This window comes from Myxine glutinosa, chromosome 1, assembly GCF_964187855.1.
Source record: "Myxine glutinosa chromosome 1, kmMyxGlut1.1, whole genome shotgun sequence".
Lineage (NCBI taxonomy): Eukaryota > Metazoa > Chordata > Myxini > Myxiniformes > Myxinidae > Myxine > Myxine glutinosa.
Window position 1 is genome coordinate 204,020,698 of NC_136261.1, and position 13,552 is coordinate 204,034,249.

General features: G+C 41.4%; 1 protein-coding gene and 1 long non-coding RNA gene across 4 annotated transcripts in view; one reads left to right on the forward strand and one right to left on the reverse strand.

Annotated features, from left to right (window-relative positions):
- Positions 1 to 10,462, forward strand: part of LOC137419110 (uncharacterized) — an 87,167-nt gene extending 76,705 nt beyond the window's left edge. For 2 of the 3 annotated variants that reach the window (XM_078782703.1, XM_078782710.1), the window contains exon 5: positions 8,276 to 10,462. In XM_078782703.1, the coding sequence (XP_078638829.1) occupies positions 8,276 to 10,020 (1,745 nt within the window). In that variant the 3' untranslated portion in view covers positions 10,021 to 10,462. The remainder of the gene's footprint in view (positions 1 to 8,275) is intronic. The other variant, XR_013624199.1, reaches the window with a different exon arrangement.
- On the reverse strand, positions 3,874 to 4,653 carry LOC137436256 (uncharacterized). The gene is made up of 2 exons (XR_013624200.1): positions 4,522 to 4,653; positions 3,874 to 4,430 (listed from the first exon to the last, which is right to left on the reverse strand). It is a non-coding gene; the product is annotated as an uncharacterized LOC137436256 (long non-coding RNA).
- Positions 10,463 to 13,552: the final 3,090 nt, after the last annotated feature.

The following is a 13,552-nucleotide window of genomic DNA, read 5'->3' on the forward strand; positions in this document are numbered from 1 at the left end:
TCCTCCGCCCCCAGTCGCCTCTCCTCCGCCCCCAGTCGCCTCTCCTCCGCCCTCTGTCTCCTCTCCCCCTTCACCAACCTGCTCACCCCCCTCTTCCCTAGGCACCTGACAACCCCCCACCCCCCCCCCTCTCCTAGGCTCCCCACCCCCCCAGGCCCCCACCCCCCTCACTCTCGCATTTGTTCCAATTGAGTAGGTACGGCAAATATTAGTGGTAATTGAACTTTTCTCTTGGAGTAACAGTGTAAATCCGCCCCTTGTCCTGTTCATTTATTAATGAAATGTTTCGCAGAACAGTACACGCATGGTGACGTCATCGGACTCGCACCGCAATGATGATCGTCAACAATATTATCCGATACTTCATCCGGATTCATTACAGCTGCTCTTGTATAGGTTTGCTGAGCACACATGACATTCCAATGTCTTTGTTGCTCAGCATCCGTCTGTTAACATTCATTGGGGGGGTCTCGTTCTGTTACCTTATTATTTTATTCATTTTGGAGATAGCATTTACAAACGCGAGTAGCAACGCGTAAACGATGTTCCGCCCTTCTCCCCACGTGCAGAGTACCTAATTGCAACTTTTTATTGTGATTACGTCTGATGAATGAAACATTCCGACTATATTAAGAATACAGCTCAAATGGAAAAGTCCCTCCAGGGGAAAAAAAGTCTTTTGGGTGGTCTATAAGAACATTACATTACACCTTTCTGTCTCGCGAAAACCAAAGTTACTCTTTTCGTTACAGCATACAAAATGACATTTTTTAAATTAAAGATTTCAAATAAACTTCTTTAAAGTGTACGTGCACATAGCTTATAAAATAAGAACGAAAAAACATCTTGGCAATTTCCCGTCTGTGTTTATTTATTTTACATCTGTGAATTACATGTCCATGCACACTGAGATTAACTCGTGCGGGGAAAAAAAAATTTTTTTTACACAGCACGATTTTATTTCCTACAGCTGTGAACCGCATCTTGTTTGGGTGGTGTATATCCACTCCGAAAGAAACAGGCATTGCCTGGTTTCCTTTGCTTGAGTTGTAATCAAAATGTACCTTTGTTTCTTCAAAAAGTCATTTATGATCGAAGACGTGTTGATTCAGTCTTAAAATGCACATCGGAGGCCAATGGAGCCATGACTTTTTCATTTTTAAACTTGAAAGTATCAAACTTTTCGCTTTACAAAGTAAAAATAGATTAAAACCAAACGTTATCAATAAATATTGTATTCCACAAGTCAGGAGACGACGATGGTTCACGAGCGAGCGGTATTCAATGACAAAGGACGGACTGTAACCGAAACAGGCCTGGACAGGCCAGGCCCAGAAATGCCAAAACGAAGGTTACTGACCTTGAAATAAGATGGAAATAATGTATAATCAGTTGAGGTTAGTTAGCTGCACAATACCGAAAATTCGGTGAAAAATGAAATGAAAATAATAAATAAATAAATAAAATGGGCAAATAAAAATGAAACATCGAGGTCCGTGGGGCTAGACACATGACATTGGCCTAACCAAATATCGAAACCCTTGTCAAATTCCACCAAACCCCTCAGAGAGGATGTAGCTTGAACTCGATTACCCCCGAAAAAGACATTTTTCGGGCGTGGTTCCGCCCACAATGGGCGCAATCTGCCCACTCTAGGCAGGACACAACTAGATCATGATATCAACCTCCCACCCAAGTTTCATTAAGATCGGATGATATCATCGGGTAGTTATGCTGCGGACAGACACAGACACACAAACACAGACGCACACACATGACGAATATAGTGGTCACTTGATAACTCGTGAACCAATAGTTAGTTTACATTATTATGTACATTTCTGAAGTACTGTATTGTTTAATTCCATGGTTGGAAAAGAGTGACTCGCTTTAAACAAACTCTGTATATACACCCCAGGAATATGTAAATACAGTATATAATTTGACTGGTTTAATCCCAAACTTCAGTATTCACTCGCTGTATTTTTACTAAGTAATAACATAAATAACGAAGTCCTGGGAACGTTCTCTCCTCTCATTCCCCTCTCTCCTTTCCTGTGACCACATAACAGTCAACACATTCAAAATGGCTGTTGGAATACTTGTCGCCGATTTTCTCAACTTTAGTAGAAACTGAGACGTGAACCATCCCAGCGACTGTGATGGTGAATTAGAGTCGATAAAAAGCCGTGAGGGAGACTCATTGAATGGCCTTTATGTTGCAGGCCTTTGAAAATGCATTTCATTCTATAAACGGTAGCTTTAATCTAATTTTATTCCCGTTTTTTTGCAACCGAGTCTAAAACCATGTTAGCGACTGTGTAAAATGAAATGAGATCGAATTAGAGTTTAAATAAAACTGTGTGAGAGAGTAAGAAACCGTGGGCCTAACAAAAGAGGCCTCAAAGCTATGTGAGTAAACAACATGGTGGATATTTGTTTTTGAAGCCCCTCCCAGACTGGGCATAGCCCCACCCCCGGACAGACTCACAGAATCACCTACGGAGAATATAATATAGATATGATGATGAAAAGATGAACTGATTAGATTTCGGCATTAGTGGTCTTGTCGGGTAAAGAATGTAATACTTGAGAACAGCTAAAGGGATTTCAATCAAAGTTTGTACAAGTATGTGTTATGATTTAATAATGTTTGCGGAGGCATATCAGTCGATGTCGTGATGTCGAAGAGTGCCGTTCTATTTTATGAGATTCTAGGCACCCACCTGTGCATGGCATGGGTACCTCACTAGTAATTAATAATTGGATCAAAGGGCAAAGTTACTGAGCAGAAATACTGTCGGTCTTGTCAGCCCATCCACCGCACAGCGCGAGATGGCCGGGTTTGTTTTAATCTTTTTTTTCTTTATTTACTATTGAGCTTCAGTGTGTCTGGGACATAACCTTTTTACCTTTTTACCATTTGAGCTATTGTCATCAAATTTTTAACAAACCTTTATTGTGAGAAAATGCAGAACACTAGTTAATAAAACTTGCATTTTTTTTTTTTTTTTTTCTTTAGCAATTGCTTTTGTCAAGTTTAGTTTGATTACAAAGTGGATGCAGATGGGCTTTGCGATTTGAAATGCTTTCTAGTTATTATGGGACTTGTTATGTGCCTTCAAATTTAGAACATGCATGAATATTACTGACCTAGAATAGTTTCACATATTTGTAGTGTTCATAAAGCATAAGAGTCGTGAAATGTGAACTCTGTTGATCATTGTAGTCAAAACAAATGTAAGGTGTGGCTGACACATGACTGGTAACTCACCATGAATCTCGAATCGGTCCTTATTGGACAAGGTATGGCTGCTTGGCCAAACAAAAATAAGTGAGGGCATGCTGAAGTGTTGCTGGGCTTTGAAGAGGCCAGGGCATACCTGCAACACGTGATATAAAAGTGCATGAGAGACAGGAGGCAGGGTTTGGAAAAAGGTTGACTTTTGGCAGGAGCACACTTTTAGACAGGTCCATGCCAGGCAGAAATGGCGCCGTTTTCCAGTCAAGGTTTTCTCAGTGGATTTATATACTTTTGATCATACTCTGTCGAATAAGCTTGTGGGCCACCCTGAAATTTGCCTCAAATCCAAGATGGCGGCCAAAAATCCAAAATGGCCACCAGAATAGCTAAAATAGTATTTCTGAGAGTTGCTTTTACCCATAGATGATTTTTTTTCAACTGATTGTGGCCTATTATGATAAAGAAAGATAACTCAGTCATAACTCAGCCATAAAAATTAACAATCGGTACTTTATTAACAAAATGGCCACCGGGCAACTTCCGTATTACGGAAACTGCTATAACTTCAGTTCCGAGTGTGATATGATTATAATTTTGGTGTCCAGTCATATGTTTTTGGGGTCAAGGAATCCATATTTGTACTTTTTATTTCAGTGAAATCATTGGTTCATAAAGAAATCTAAGATGGCTGCCAATACTGGCCACCGATGTGGCAGATTCAGTCATGTCTTGTGCTCCATAATATATATTACAATACATTTTGATTCAATTTCTTGGTTTCCAAAGTCTGGTTATCCATTTAGTTGGTTTATCATGACACTAGCTCAATAGATCATCCCCTAAATCATGGATGAACAATAAATCCAAGATGGCTGCCGCTGAACGGCTCCTAGTCAGTTTTGCTTCGTCTACCAAACTACACAGGTTTATAAAATGTATCTGAATTCCCATTCAATATGATCCCCGGCTTTGGTTATGCTTTGGGAAAAATATGTTGTTCAAAAGGCACATAATCCTCAGTTACTAAGATCAAGATCAAGATCACTCTCTTCACTCTGAAAGTCTGAATAAAGTCCACAGGTATCCGAAGAAAGTTGTTCCATGGTGCTCTCCGAATTTTCCCCATCTCCTTGGTACTCTTCATCAACTTCAGATTCTTCTGCTCTTTCTTCTGCCCCACCGATACCTATAAAAAATGTGAATGGATATAGTCGGGATTCAAAACAGTAAATCATATAAAAATAACAAAATTACGATTGCATTTTGGACTTATCTACCTTGCTTTTCTCTTTCTCTACAGTGAACTTCACTGTCTTGTACATGTTTTCTGCTTGTATTCCTGTGTCTCTTCTTCCTTGAAGGCTGGCTTCTCTCTTCTACTGTATCTTCTAAATCTGCATCATACTCCGCGAGACCTGTAAGTGGAAGGTTACACATATTTAATCTGGATGAATGCACTGCCAGTGGGAATACATTGGAGGAACTTTATGACAGGAACGAAAAGCAATGATCAAAGTAATGATATATTTTTAGTATACTTACTTTGAATTTGTCTTTTCTTGCTCTTTTTCTTGGAGAGGCTTGGAGGGAGTTGCGGGCAGGTAAACCATATTGGCCTGATACCATCATCTGTATTTTCCCATCCTCTGTCAGTGATAGAAGGATACTCAATGTTTTGCTTGAGACACTGGTACCACACCCATGCCTGAAGGTCACTCCTCTTGAGGTGTTCATTGGTGCTACTCTCGTCTGGAAGGATGCTGGAACTAGATTTCACCTTTTGAGTGTTGTACGTTCGGATCCTTGTTTCAACAAAGCTTTCTTGTTCACTTCCAGAATACATGCAGGTTCTGAAGAAGCATTTAGCACTGGTAGCATCTTGAAAAGATTGATTTGATCTGCCCAGCTGAGAGAGTAGATGGGATTTCTCTTGTTTCAACATCTTCTTCAATGGCTTGATTTTGCCGATGCGAAATGGGAATGATGTCGTGTCACATCCAGTAATGCTATGATATGCTGGGAGAGTTTGACACACTTCATCTCCAAAATGAGTCGTTAGTTTCTTGACACTGACGTACCGATGGTCAATCTTCATGAACCAGTCTTGTGGTGGTTTGCAGACAGAATAGGCATAGCTCAAGAGGATCAGTACATCTGTATCTGAAGCCTTAATCACAACCGGACCTTCGCACTTGCTTGCATGAAGAACAAGCCTGGTGTCAGCCTCATGATGGTTGCAGGATTCAAGTTGTTCAAACTTAGTTTGCGTGATCAACCATGTATTCTGTTCCTCTGTCACGGTGAGTGGAATTCTGAGTTTCGATCTGACTGAATCACTTTTGAAGTAAGTGACCATAAATTTAATCAGCTCAGTCTTGTTTTCAGCATTATGCAGAAATGCGTCCCAATCTTTGCCTCTGGGCATACTCTGCTCGGGGCTTGTGATGTGGGTTCTTCTACCAGAGATCCCTCGGCGTCGTTGGGTTAACTCCTTTGTAGTGGACGTACAGTAGGAATCAAATATGATCCCAAGCTGTTTTGGGTTTGACTGGCTTGGTGGCATGCAGAATTTCAATAGGGCATCAGTGTATTCTCCCCAAGTCTGTTGAGCCGGGATTGACTTTACAGCTGCCATTCCGTCAATCAGCCAGTTGCTTCTATTTGGCGGTTCCTCTGTAGTTGATGAAGATTCCTCAATAAGGTAGTTCCTCAGCGCTGCTTTAGAACCTTGTCGAATGTCTCGTTCTGGTGTGGCAAGGGCAAGTGGAATAGTTGTCAGGGGGTGTGAATGTGCCTCTTCAGGGGTAGTTGCCTTTCCTACCAACACACCAAATGCTTGTCGATCCTCCTTGAGAACGTTCACTGCCTTTGGATTTTTCTTGACCTTCTCCATGCCCGTTTTGATCTTGAGATTCACAATCCTGTCAAAAATGTTCATTCTGCCTTCTCCAGTAGCCTTGAGTCTAAGGTTAACAAAGTCTTGGAATTGTTTCTCTCCTGCTTCGGTTGATGACAACAATCCACTGACAATACCTTGGTTAATTTCCACTCCAGTTTTCATGTGACGCGCAGAACCAATCAGAAAAGGGTCAAAGTACTTATCCAATTGGATGACTAGGTTGCGAACCATGTTGTCATGCTGCCTCCGTGCCCCTATTGTTGTTTCCTTGTGAGTTGAAGAGGTCAGGATATGCAACCTTTCCTTCAATCTTCCTCTGAGCTTTGCCATTAAGTGACTCGTTTTTATGAACGCATCTGTTGTCTGCTTGCTGGTACTGTAACCGCCTTGCATTGGACCACCCCGGACTTTAACCTCTCTGTTGATTGTGGTCTCAGTGATCAAGTCCCCATGGATCGTAGAAAAGGGCTCGCCAGTCATCGACCCTCCGAATCCATTTTGCAACAGATCATCCCAGGCATCTTTGTGATTCACCTTCAGATTTTGGAGATTGACGTGTTGGAATGTCAGGTACCTAGCATAGTTGATGTGCCCGAAAGCAAAGCACTTTGGAAGAAGCGTTCTCTCTGCTGCCAGGTGTGTTTCAATGCTCTTCTCCCTTACAGCTGCTATGAGGCACAACATTGCTGATACGTCCTTAAGCCTTAATTCGGAGAGCACCATGGAACAACTTTCTTCGGATACCTGTGGACTTTATTCAGACTTTCAGAGTGAAGAGAGTGATCTTGATCTTGATCTTAGTAACTGAGGATTATGTGCCTTTTGAACAACATATTTTTCCCAAAGCATAACCAAAGCCGGGGATCATATTGAATGGGAATTCAGATACATTTTATAAACCTGTGTAGTTTGGTAGACGAAGCAAAACTGACTAGGAGCCGTTCAGCGGCAGCCATCTTGGATTTATTGTTCATCCATGATTTAGGGGATGATCTATTGAGCTAGTGTCATGATAAACCAACTAAATGGATAACCAGACTTTTGAAACCAAGAAATTGAATCAAAATGTATTGTAATATATATTATGGAGCACAAGACATGACTGAATCTGCCACATCGGTGGCCAGTATTGGCAGCCATCTTAGATTTCTTTATGAACCAATGATTTCACTGAAATAAAAAGTACAAATATGGATTCCTTGACCCCAAAAACATATGACTGGACACCAAAATTATAATCCTATCACACTCGGAACTGAAGTTATAGCAGTTTCCGTAATACGGAAGTTGCCCGGCGGCCATTTTGTTAATAAAGTACCGATTGTTAATTTTTATGGCTGAGTTATGACTGAGTTATCTTTCTTTATCATAATAGGCCACAATCAGTTGAAAAAAAATCATCTATGGGTAAAAGCAACTCTCAGAAATACTATTTTAGCTATTCTGGTGGCCATTTTGGATTTTTGGCCGCCATCTTGGATTTGAGGCAAATTTCAGGGTGGCCCACAAGCTTATTCGACAGAGTATGATCAAAAGTATATAAATCCACTGAGAAAACCTTGACTGGAAAACGGCGCCATTTCTGCCTGGCATGGACCTGTCTATTTGGGAGAGAGTCTGATGAGGTGCTTCACTGGCATTGCTTTGTTGGTCGTCACAGGGAGATTTAACTTTCTCTGTAAGGTTTGGTTGAGGTTTATTGGCCTGTCAGGCCATTCATCAACCTGGCAATTCCCCACAGCAAGAGGTGGGAGTGATACATTGGGGTGACAAACGTTGGAAATCTAAACCAGTAAACTTTTAATAAATGCTAAACAAAGCAGTTTACCACCATCCTTGCACTGCATGGATCTTATAACGTCTTCTTCTGATCCTGTTTTGTCTGTAGTTTATCATTGTAAATTAGTTGCAACTGCCTTTACAGCTCACTACACCATCAAGTCGATTTGCACATGTTTTGATATAATATCTTCCTCCATATTCTGACTGCTGCGTTGATTTCAGAATTCAAAGACTGCTAACACATTTTGTGAACTGTTGCTCTTATTTCCATGTTTGTTTAATGAAAGGTGGTCATCTGGGTATTTTGTGTGTTTTGGTCTTATGGTAATGTATCACATTTTTATTTGCAGGTCCCGTGCCGCAAAGTGCTCCACCCATACCTACTGCTGGCTCCACCCATTTCCCTTTCCCTGCCACGCCCACACCTTTGCGATCACCCAGCCATGACCCAGGAGGTCCTTGTGGAGACGGTGGGCCATCGTCAGGGGGCCCCTTTAGCCCCATGCCCCCGACTCGCTCCATGCGGCTTGCTCGTGGATCTGTCAGTGATTCCAGTGATAATGCCTCCGCACATTCTGAGTTAGATGAGGTTCTTTCAGCTGCAGGGGGCACCACTGGTGGTGTTGGTCCTGCCAATCACAGCACAGCAGGAGTAAGTATAGGGACTGCTTTCCGCAGCTTTGGTGGACGGCCCACTCCTTTAGGCCTTGGGCTTCTTCCTCCTGCTGGCGCACAAACTCTTCCACACCCATTATGTGCTGCACCTCCCCTCTATGAGCCAGTTGCTGCCTTTCCATTCTCACCACTGGTGCCACCGTTTTCTTCTCCTCCCTCAGCAGCCCAGTCTTGCTTCCCTTTTTCACCATCACCCCCAGCAATGAGTCCCAGACTTCGCTTTTCATTTTCAACTGAAGATATGAGCAGGTTTCTTTCTGCTCAATCCCAGTCGATCCTGAACTATCACCTTTCTCCCCGTCCTTTTCCGCCTTATGCTCTTCCCCACACTCTCCCTCACGCTATACCCGTTGTGGTGCCTCACCCCCAGCGCCCTCATCCTCTCTCTTCACTCTCATCTCCTACGCATTTGCGATCTCTCTCTCACACTCGCTCTCCCTCCCAGCTTTCTTTCTCATCATCCTCTCTTTCCCAGCCTTCTCTTGGTGCCATCTCGCCACCAGCCCTTCCTACCCGCTCTCTTTCCACTCTCCCTACTGTATCTGCATTTACTCCAAATCCAAGCTCCCCACCTGTTTTCCCCCAAATTTCGCCCTTACCTTCCCTCTCCTCACCACCCCATCCCGACCCCTTTCCTTTTAAGCTCCTACCACCCCCACCGGGAAGGAAACGACAGAAAGACAAGACTGACATTGTGGATGATTGCAATTCTGCCTTGGCTGAAGGTGACAGTATCGTGACCAGATCAGGAGAAAAGTTAACTTCTGTGAAAGGAAGTAAGGTTTATATGTTGAACCACAACATAATTATGACAAATCACAATATGGAGAGTGATGAGGATATGGTTCCGGTTGAGGTGGAAGAAGATTGTGAAGATGAAGTGTTTGCTTCTCCCCAAACACCTTCTACGCTGAGTTTTGTTGAATCTTGTCATTCCCAACGAGCGAGGAGCTCAAGTGAGACGTGGAAAGATGGGAAGGGTGTGGGGACGGGCAGAGATTATTTGGAAAAAAGGATGACAATTGAAAGGATTGGGTGTGCAGTGAGAGATGTGGACATTGAGGGCACAGAGCAAGGAATGGAGAACAGGAGAAATGATGATTTTGAGAGAAGAAGCAGAGAAACAAAAACAATTGCAGATAAATGGCTGAAGGATGAACAAGATTGTGGGGTAAGAGGGAGGGAGAACATTGAAGAGAGAACACCAGTGAAACACATACAGGAGCGAGAGAGAGAGGTGGGAAAGGGAAAAGATGCGCATCGAGATGCTTGCAGGGAAACGGACATTATGCCTTTGAAGTTGAGAATCAAAAGAAGGTGGAGTGAGGGTGGCACTGGCGGAGAGCCTGAGAAAAGAGTTAAAGATGAACAAAGAAGATTGGGGGAGAGGGTATTTCTATCAGTCCTTCCCTCACTCTGACAAACTGATACAAACACTCCCAAGCCTCCATCCTCGACACACACTAACCAAGTGTTTACCATTCCTTTAATAACTGCCTTCAAGACCAGCTGCCTTTTGAAAATGACAAAATGTATTAATATTTTTTATGTCATAGTCTTGAGTTTCACCAAGTGAGGATTTTTGAACTTTTTTCTGCGTTGTAAACAATCAACTCGAGGAGTCTTGATTTCCAAAGATGTTTTTGTGCCTGTTACTATTTCCCAAAACCCTGACTTGTATCCAAGCATGTTAATGATGTGCAGGGTCTGTAAAGCATTTATCTTTGCTGGCCTTTCTTTGTTATTATTTTTATTTTTTGCTATTCTTTTCTTTTATTTTTTTTTGTTCCTCCTGCTATTTCTGTTTTTATTTCTGCATTTGCTTCTATTTTTGCCAGTAAAGGATTTTGTCTTTTCCAGCACCCTTGCATTTATGGTGTCACTTGGCTTTAAATGTGAGGTTTTTATTTTTCACGAGGTTCACATTGACCACTTTGTCCTGCTGTTAAAGCTCTTTGGGCAGAACGGCACTGTCCATAACTGCGGTTGATATGAACTTGTGAAAATCCATGCGACCATTGCACGCCGTCCCTTTTGGATGGTGGTCTGCATGGTAATGCCTATAGAGATCAACACTTTGTGAAATTGCCTGTGTGTCACCATGTGTAAACCCTGAACGTTTTGTCCTCATCAATGAACCCCACGGTTTCTTACCAAACTTGCCTTATTTTCTTGCTTGCTGCCTTAGCGTTGAGCTGAGCTCTTCGCCTCACTTGTTTGAGCTTGGACTTGTTTAATTTCAAGTGAGCCAGCATGGTCAACTTTTATTTCCAATAGCTGTATTTGCAATGTTAACTCGTTAATCTAGTTATATCTTATCTTGTAACGCTAATTTAGTTATAATTGTCAAACTGGTAATGCAGCATACTTTTGTTTCCTTCTTATCTTGTGGTTAATATTGTCTCTCCCGTTTTCCTCTTCGCCCTTTCTTTTCCTCCCTTTTTCTTCTCTGCCCTGCTTGCTTTTCCTCTTCTTTATTTTCCTCCCTTCTTGTTTGCTTTTCCTTCTCTCCTTGCCTGCTTTTCCTTCTCTCCTTGCCTGCTTTTCCTTCTCTCCTTGCCTGCTTTTCCTTCTCTCCTTGCCTGCTTTTCCTTCTCTCCTTGCCTGCTTTTCCTTCTCTCCTTGCCTGCTTTTCCTTCTCTCCTTGCTTGCTTTTTCCTGCTTTTCCTTTCCTCCTTGCTTGCTTTTCCTTATTTTGCTTTTATCATACTCTTGCTTGCTTTTTGCTTCTTGCCTACTTATTTCATTTTACTACTTTTTCTGGCTTTTTCATTTTGCTTCTTGCCTGCTTTTTCATTTTGCTTCTTTTGCTTGCTTTTTCATTTGCCTGATTTTTCATTTGCTTCTTTGCTTGCTCTTTCATTTGCCTGCTTTTTCGTTTGCTTATTTTGCCTGCTTTTTCTTTGTTCTTTTGCCTGCTTTTTCGTTTGCTTATTTTGCCTGCTTTTTCTTTCTTCTTTTGCCTGCTTTTTCTTTCTTCTTTTGCCTGCTTTTTCGTTTGCTTATTTTGCCTGCTTTTTCGTTTGCTTATTTTGCCTGCTTTTTCTTTCTTCTTTTGCCTGCTTTTTCTTTCTTCTTTTGCCTGCTTTTTCTTTTCCTTATTTTGCCTGCTTTTTCTTTCTTCTGTTGCCTGCTTTTTCTTTCTTCTTTTGCCTGCTTTTTCTTTCTTCTTTTGCCTGCTTTTTCTTTTTCCTTATTTTGCCTGCTTTTTCTTTCTTCTTTTGCCTGCTTTTTCTTTCTTCTTTTGCCTGCTTTTTCTCTCTTCTTTTGCCTGCTTTTTCTTTTTCCTTATTTTGCCTGCTTTTTCTTTCTTCTGTTGCCTGCTTTTTCTTTCTTCTTTTGCCTGCTTTTTCTTTCTTCTTTTGCCTGCTTTTTCTTTCTTCTGTTGCCTGCTTTTTCTTTCTTCTTTTGCCTGCTTTTTCTTTCTTCTTTTGCCTGCTTTTTCTCTCTTCTTTTGCCTGCTTTTTCTTTTTCCTTATTTTGCCTGCTTTTTCATTTGCTTCTTTTGCCTGCTTTTTCATTTGCTTCTTTTGCCTGCTTTTTCTTTCTTTTTGCCTGCTTTTTCTTTCTTCTTTTTCCTGCTTTTTCTTTCTTCTTTTGCCTGCTTTTTCATTTGCTTATTTTGCCTGCTTTTTCTTTTTCCTTATTTTGCCTGCTTTTTCATTTGCTTATTTTGCCTGCTTTTTCATTTGCTTCTTTTACCTGCTTTTTCATTTGCTTCTTTTGCCTGCTTTTTCATTTGCTTATTTTGCCTGCTTTTTCTTTTTCCTTATTTTGCCTGCTTTTTCATTTGCTTATTTTGCCTGCTTTTTCATTTGCTTCTTTTACCTGCTTTTTCATTTGCTTCTTTTGCCTGCTTTTTCTTTTTCCTTCTTTTGCCTGCTTTTTTTTCCTTTTTCCTTCTTTTGCCTGCTTTTTCATTTGGCTTATTTTGCCTGCTTTTTCTTTCTTCTTTTTCCTGCTTTTTCTTTCTTCTTTTGCCTGCTTTTTCATTTGCTTCTTTTGCCTGCTTTTTCTTTTTCCTTCTTTTGCCTGCTTTTTCTTTTTCCTTCTTTTGCCTGCTTTTTTTTCCTTTTTCCTTCTTTTGCCTGCTTTTTCATTTGGCTTATTTTGCTTGCTTTTTCCTTTCATTCTCCCCCTTGAAGGGTGGAGACACTTAATTAATGACCGCAACATTCGGTTTTTCGTGTTTTTTTTTTTGTTTTTTTTTGTGAAGAAAAAATCGTCCGTAATGCTCTGTACAGTGAGCGAAATGTTTTGAAATATTTTGAGAAAAAATTGCTTGTCCATAATTCTCTTTTACAATGGTTTGCTGAAATGATATTTTGAGAGAAAAAAAAACCCCCCCATTCGCTCCAACTCATTACAGGAGCTATGCCGAAGCAACGTCCCAGGAATGGTGTGGAGAACCCGACCAGGGAGGGAACAGAAGGTTGGATAGAGAATTGGGGTTGTGTGGCGGCTAAAATATATCGTTTGACGACGTCAGATTATGAGGGAACGTTTTGCTGTGTGCCTGGACCATTTTAACGGTTATTTTGAATAGTGGAGGCTTTATTTTGGTCAGCCATGCAAGATTCAACTATTTCGTTACCGTTTTATTGTGTCTGAGCTGTAATGATTTTTACTAAGTTTGTAAACATTTAAATGGTTCTTGCTCTACGCCAGCCTTTCAGTTTCTACCTCTTCTGTGTATCTACAATCGATAGATTTTGAATAAACTTTTAACTTCCCTTATTCTCGTGGGGTTTATTTGCAGGGTGAGAGGAATGGCAAACTGTGTGGTTTTTATTTATGGGTTCTTACTCTATGCGGGTTCACAATTCCAAGTTTCATTTAATTTTTCGGTCACGGTGTGCTCGGTTAAGCTATAGTCTTTTCTTAAATGGACCTGTTATGGCGCTTCAGCAGTGACGTCACGTTGCTTGGCGACATGCCCAGCGTGCTCGCGC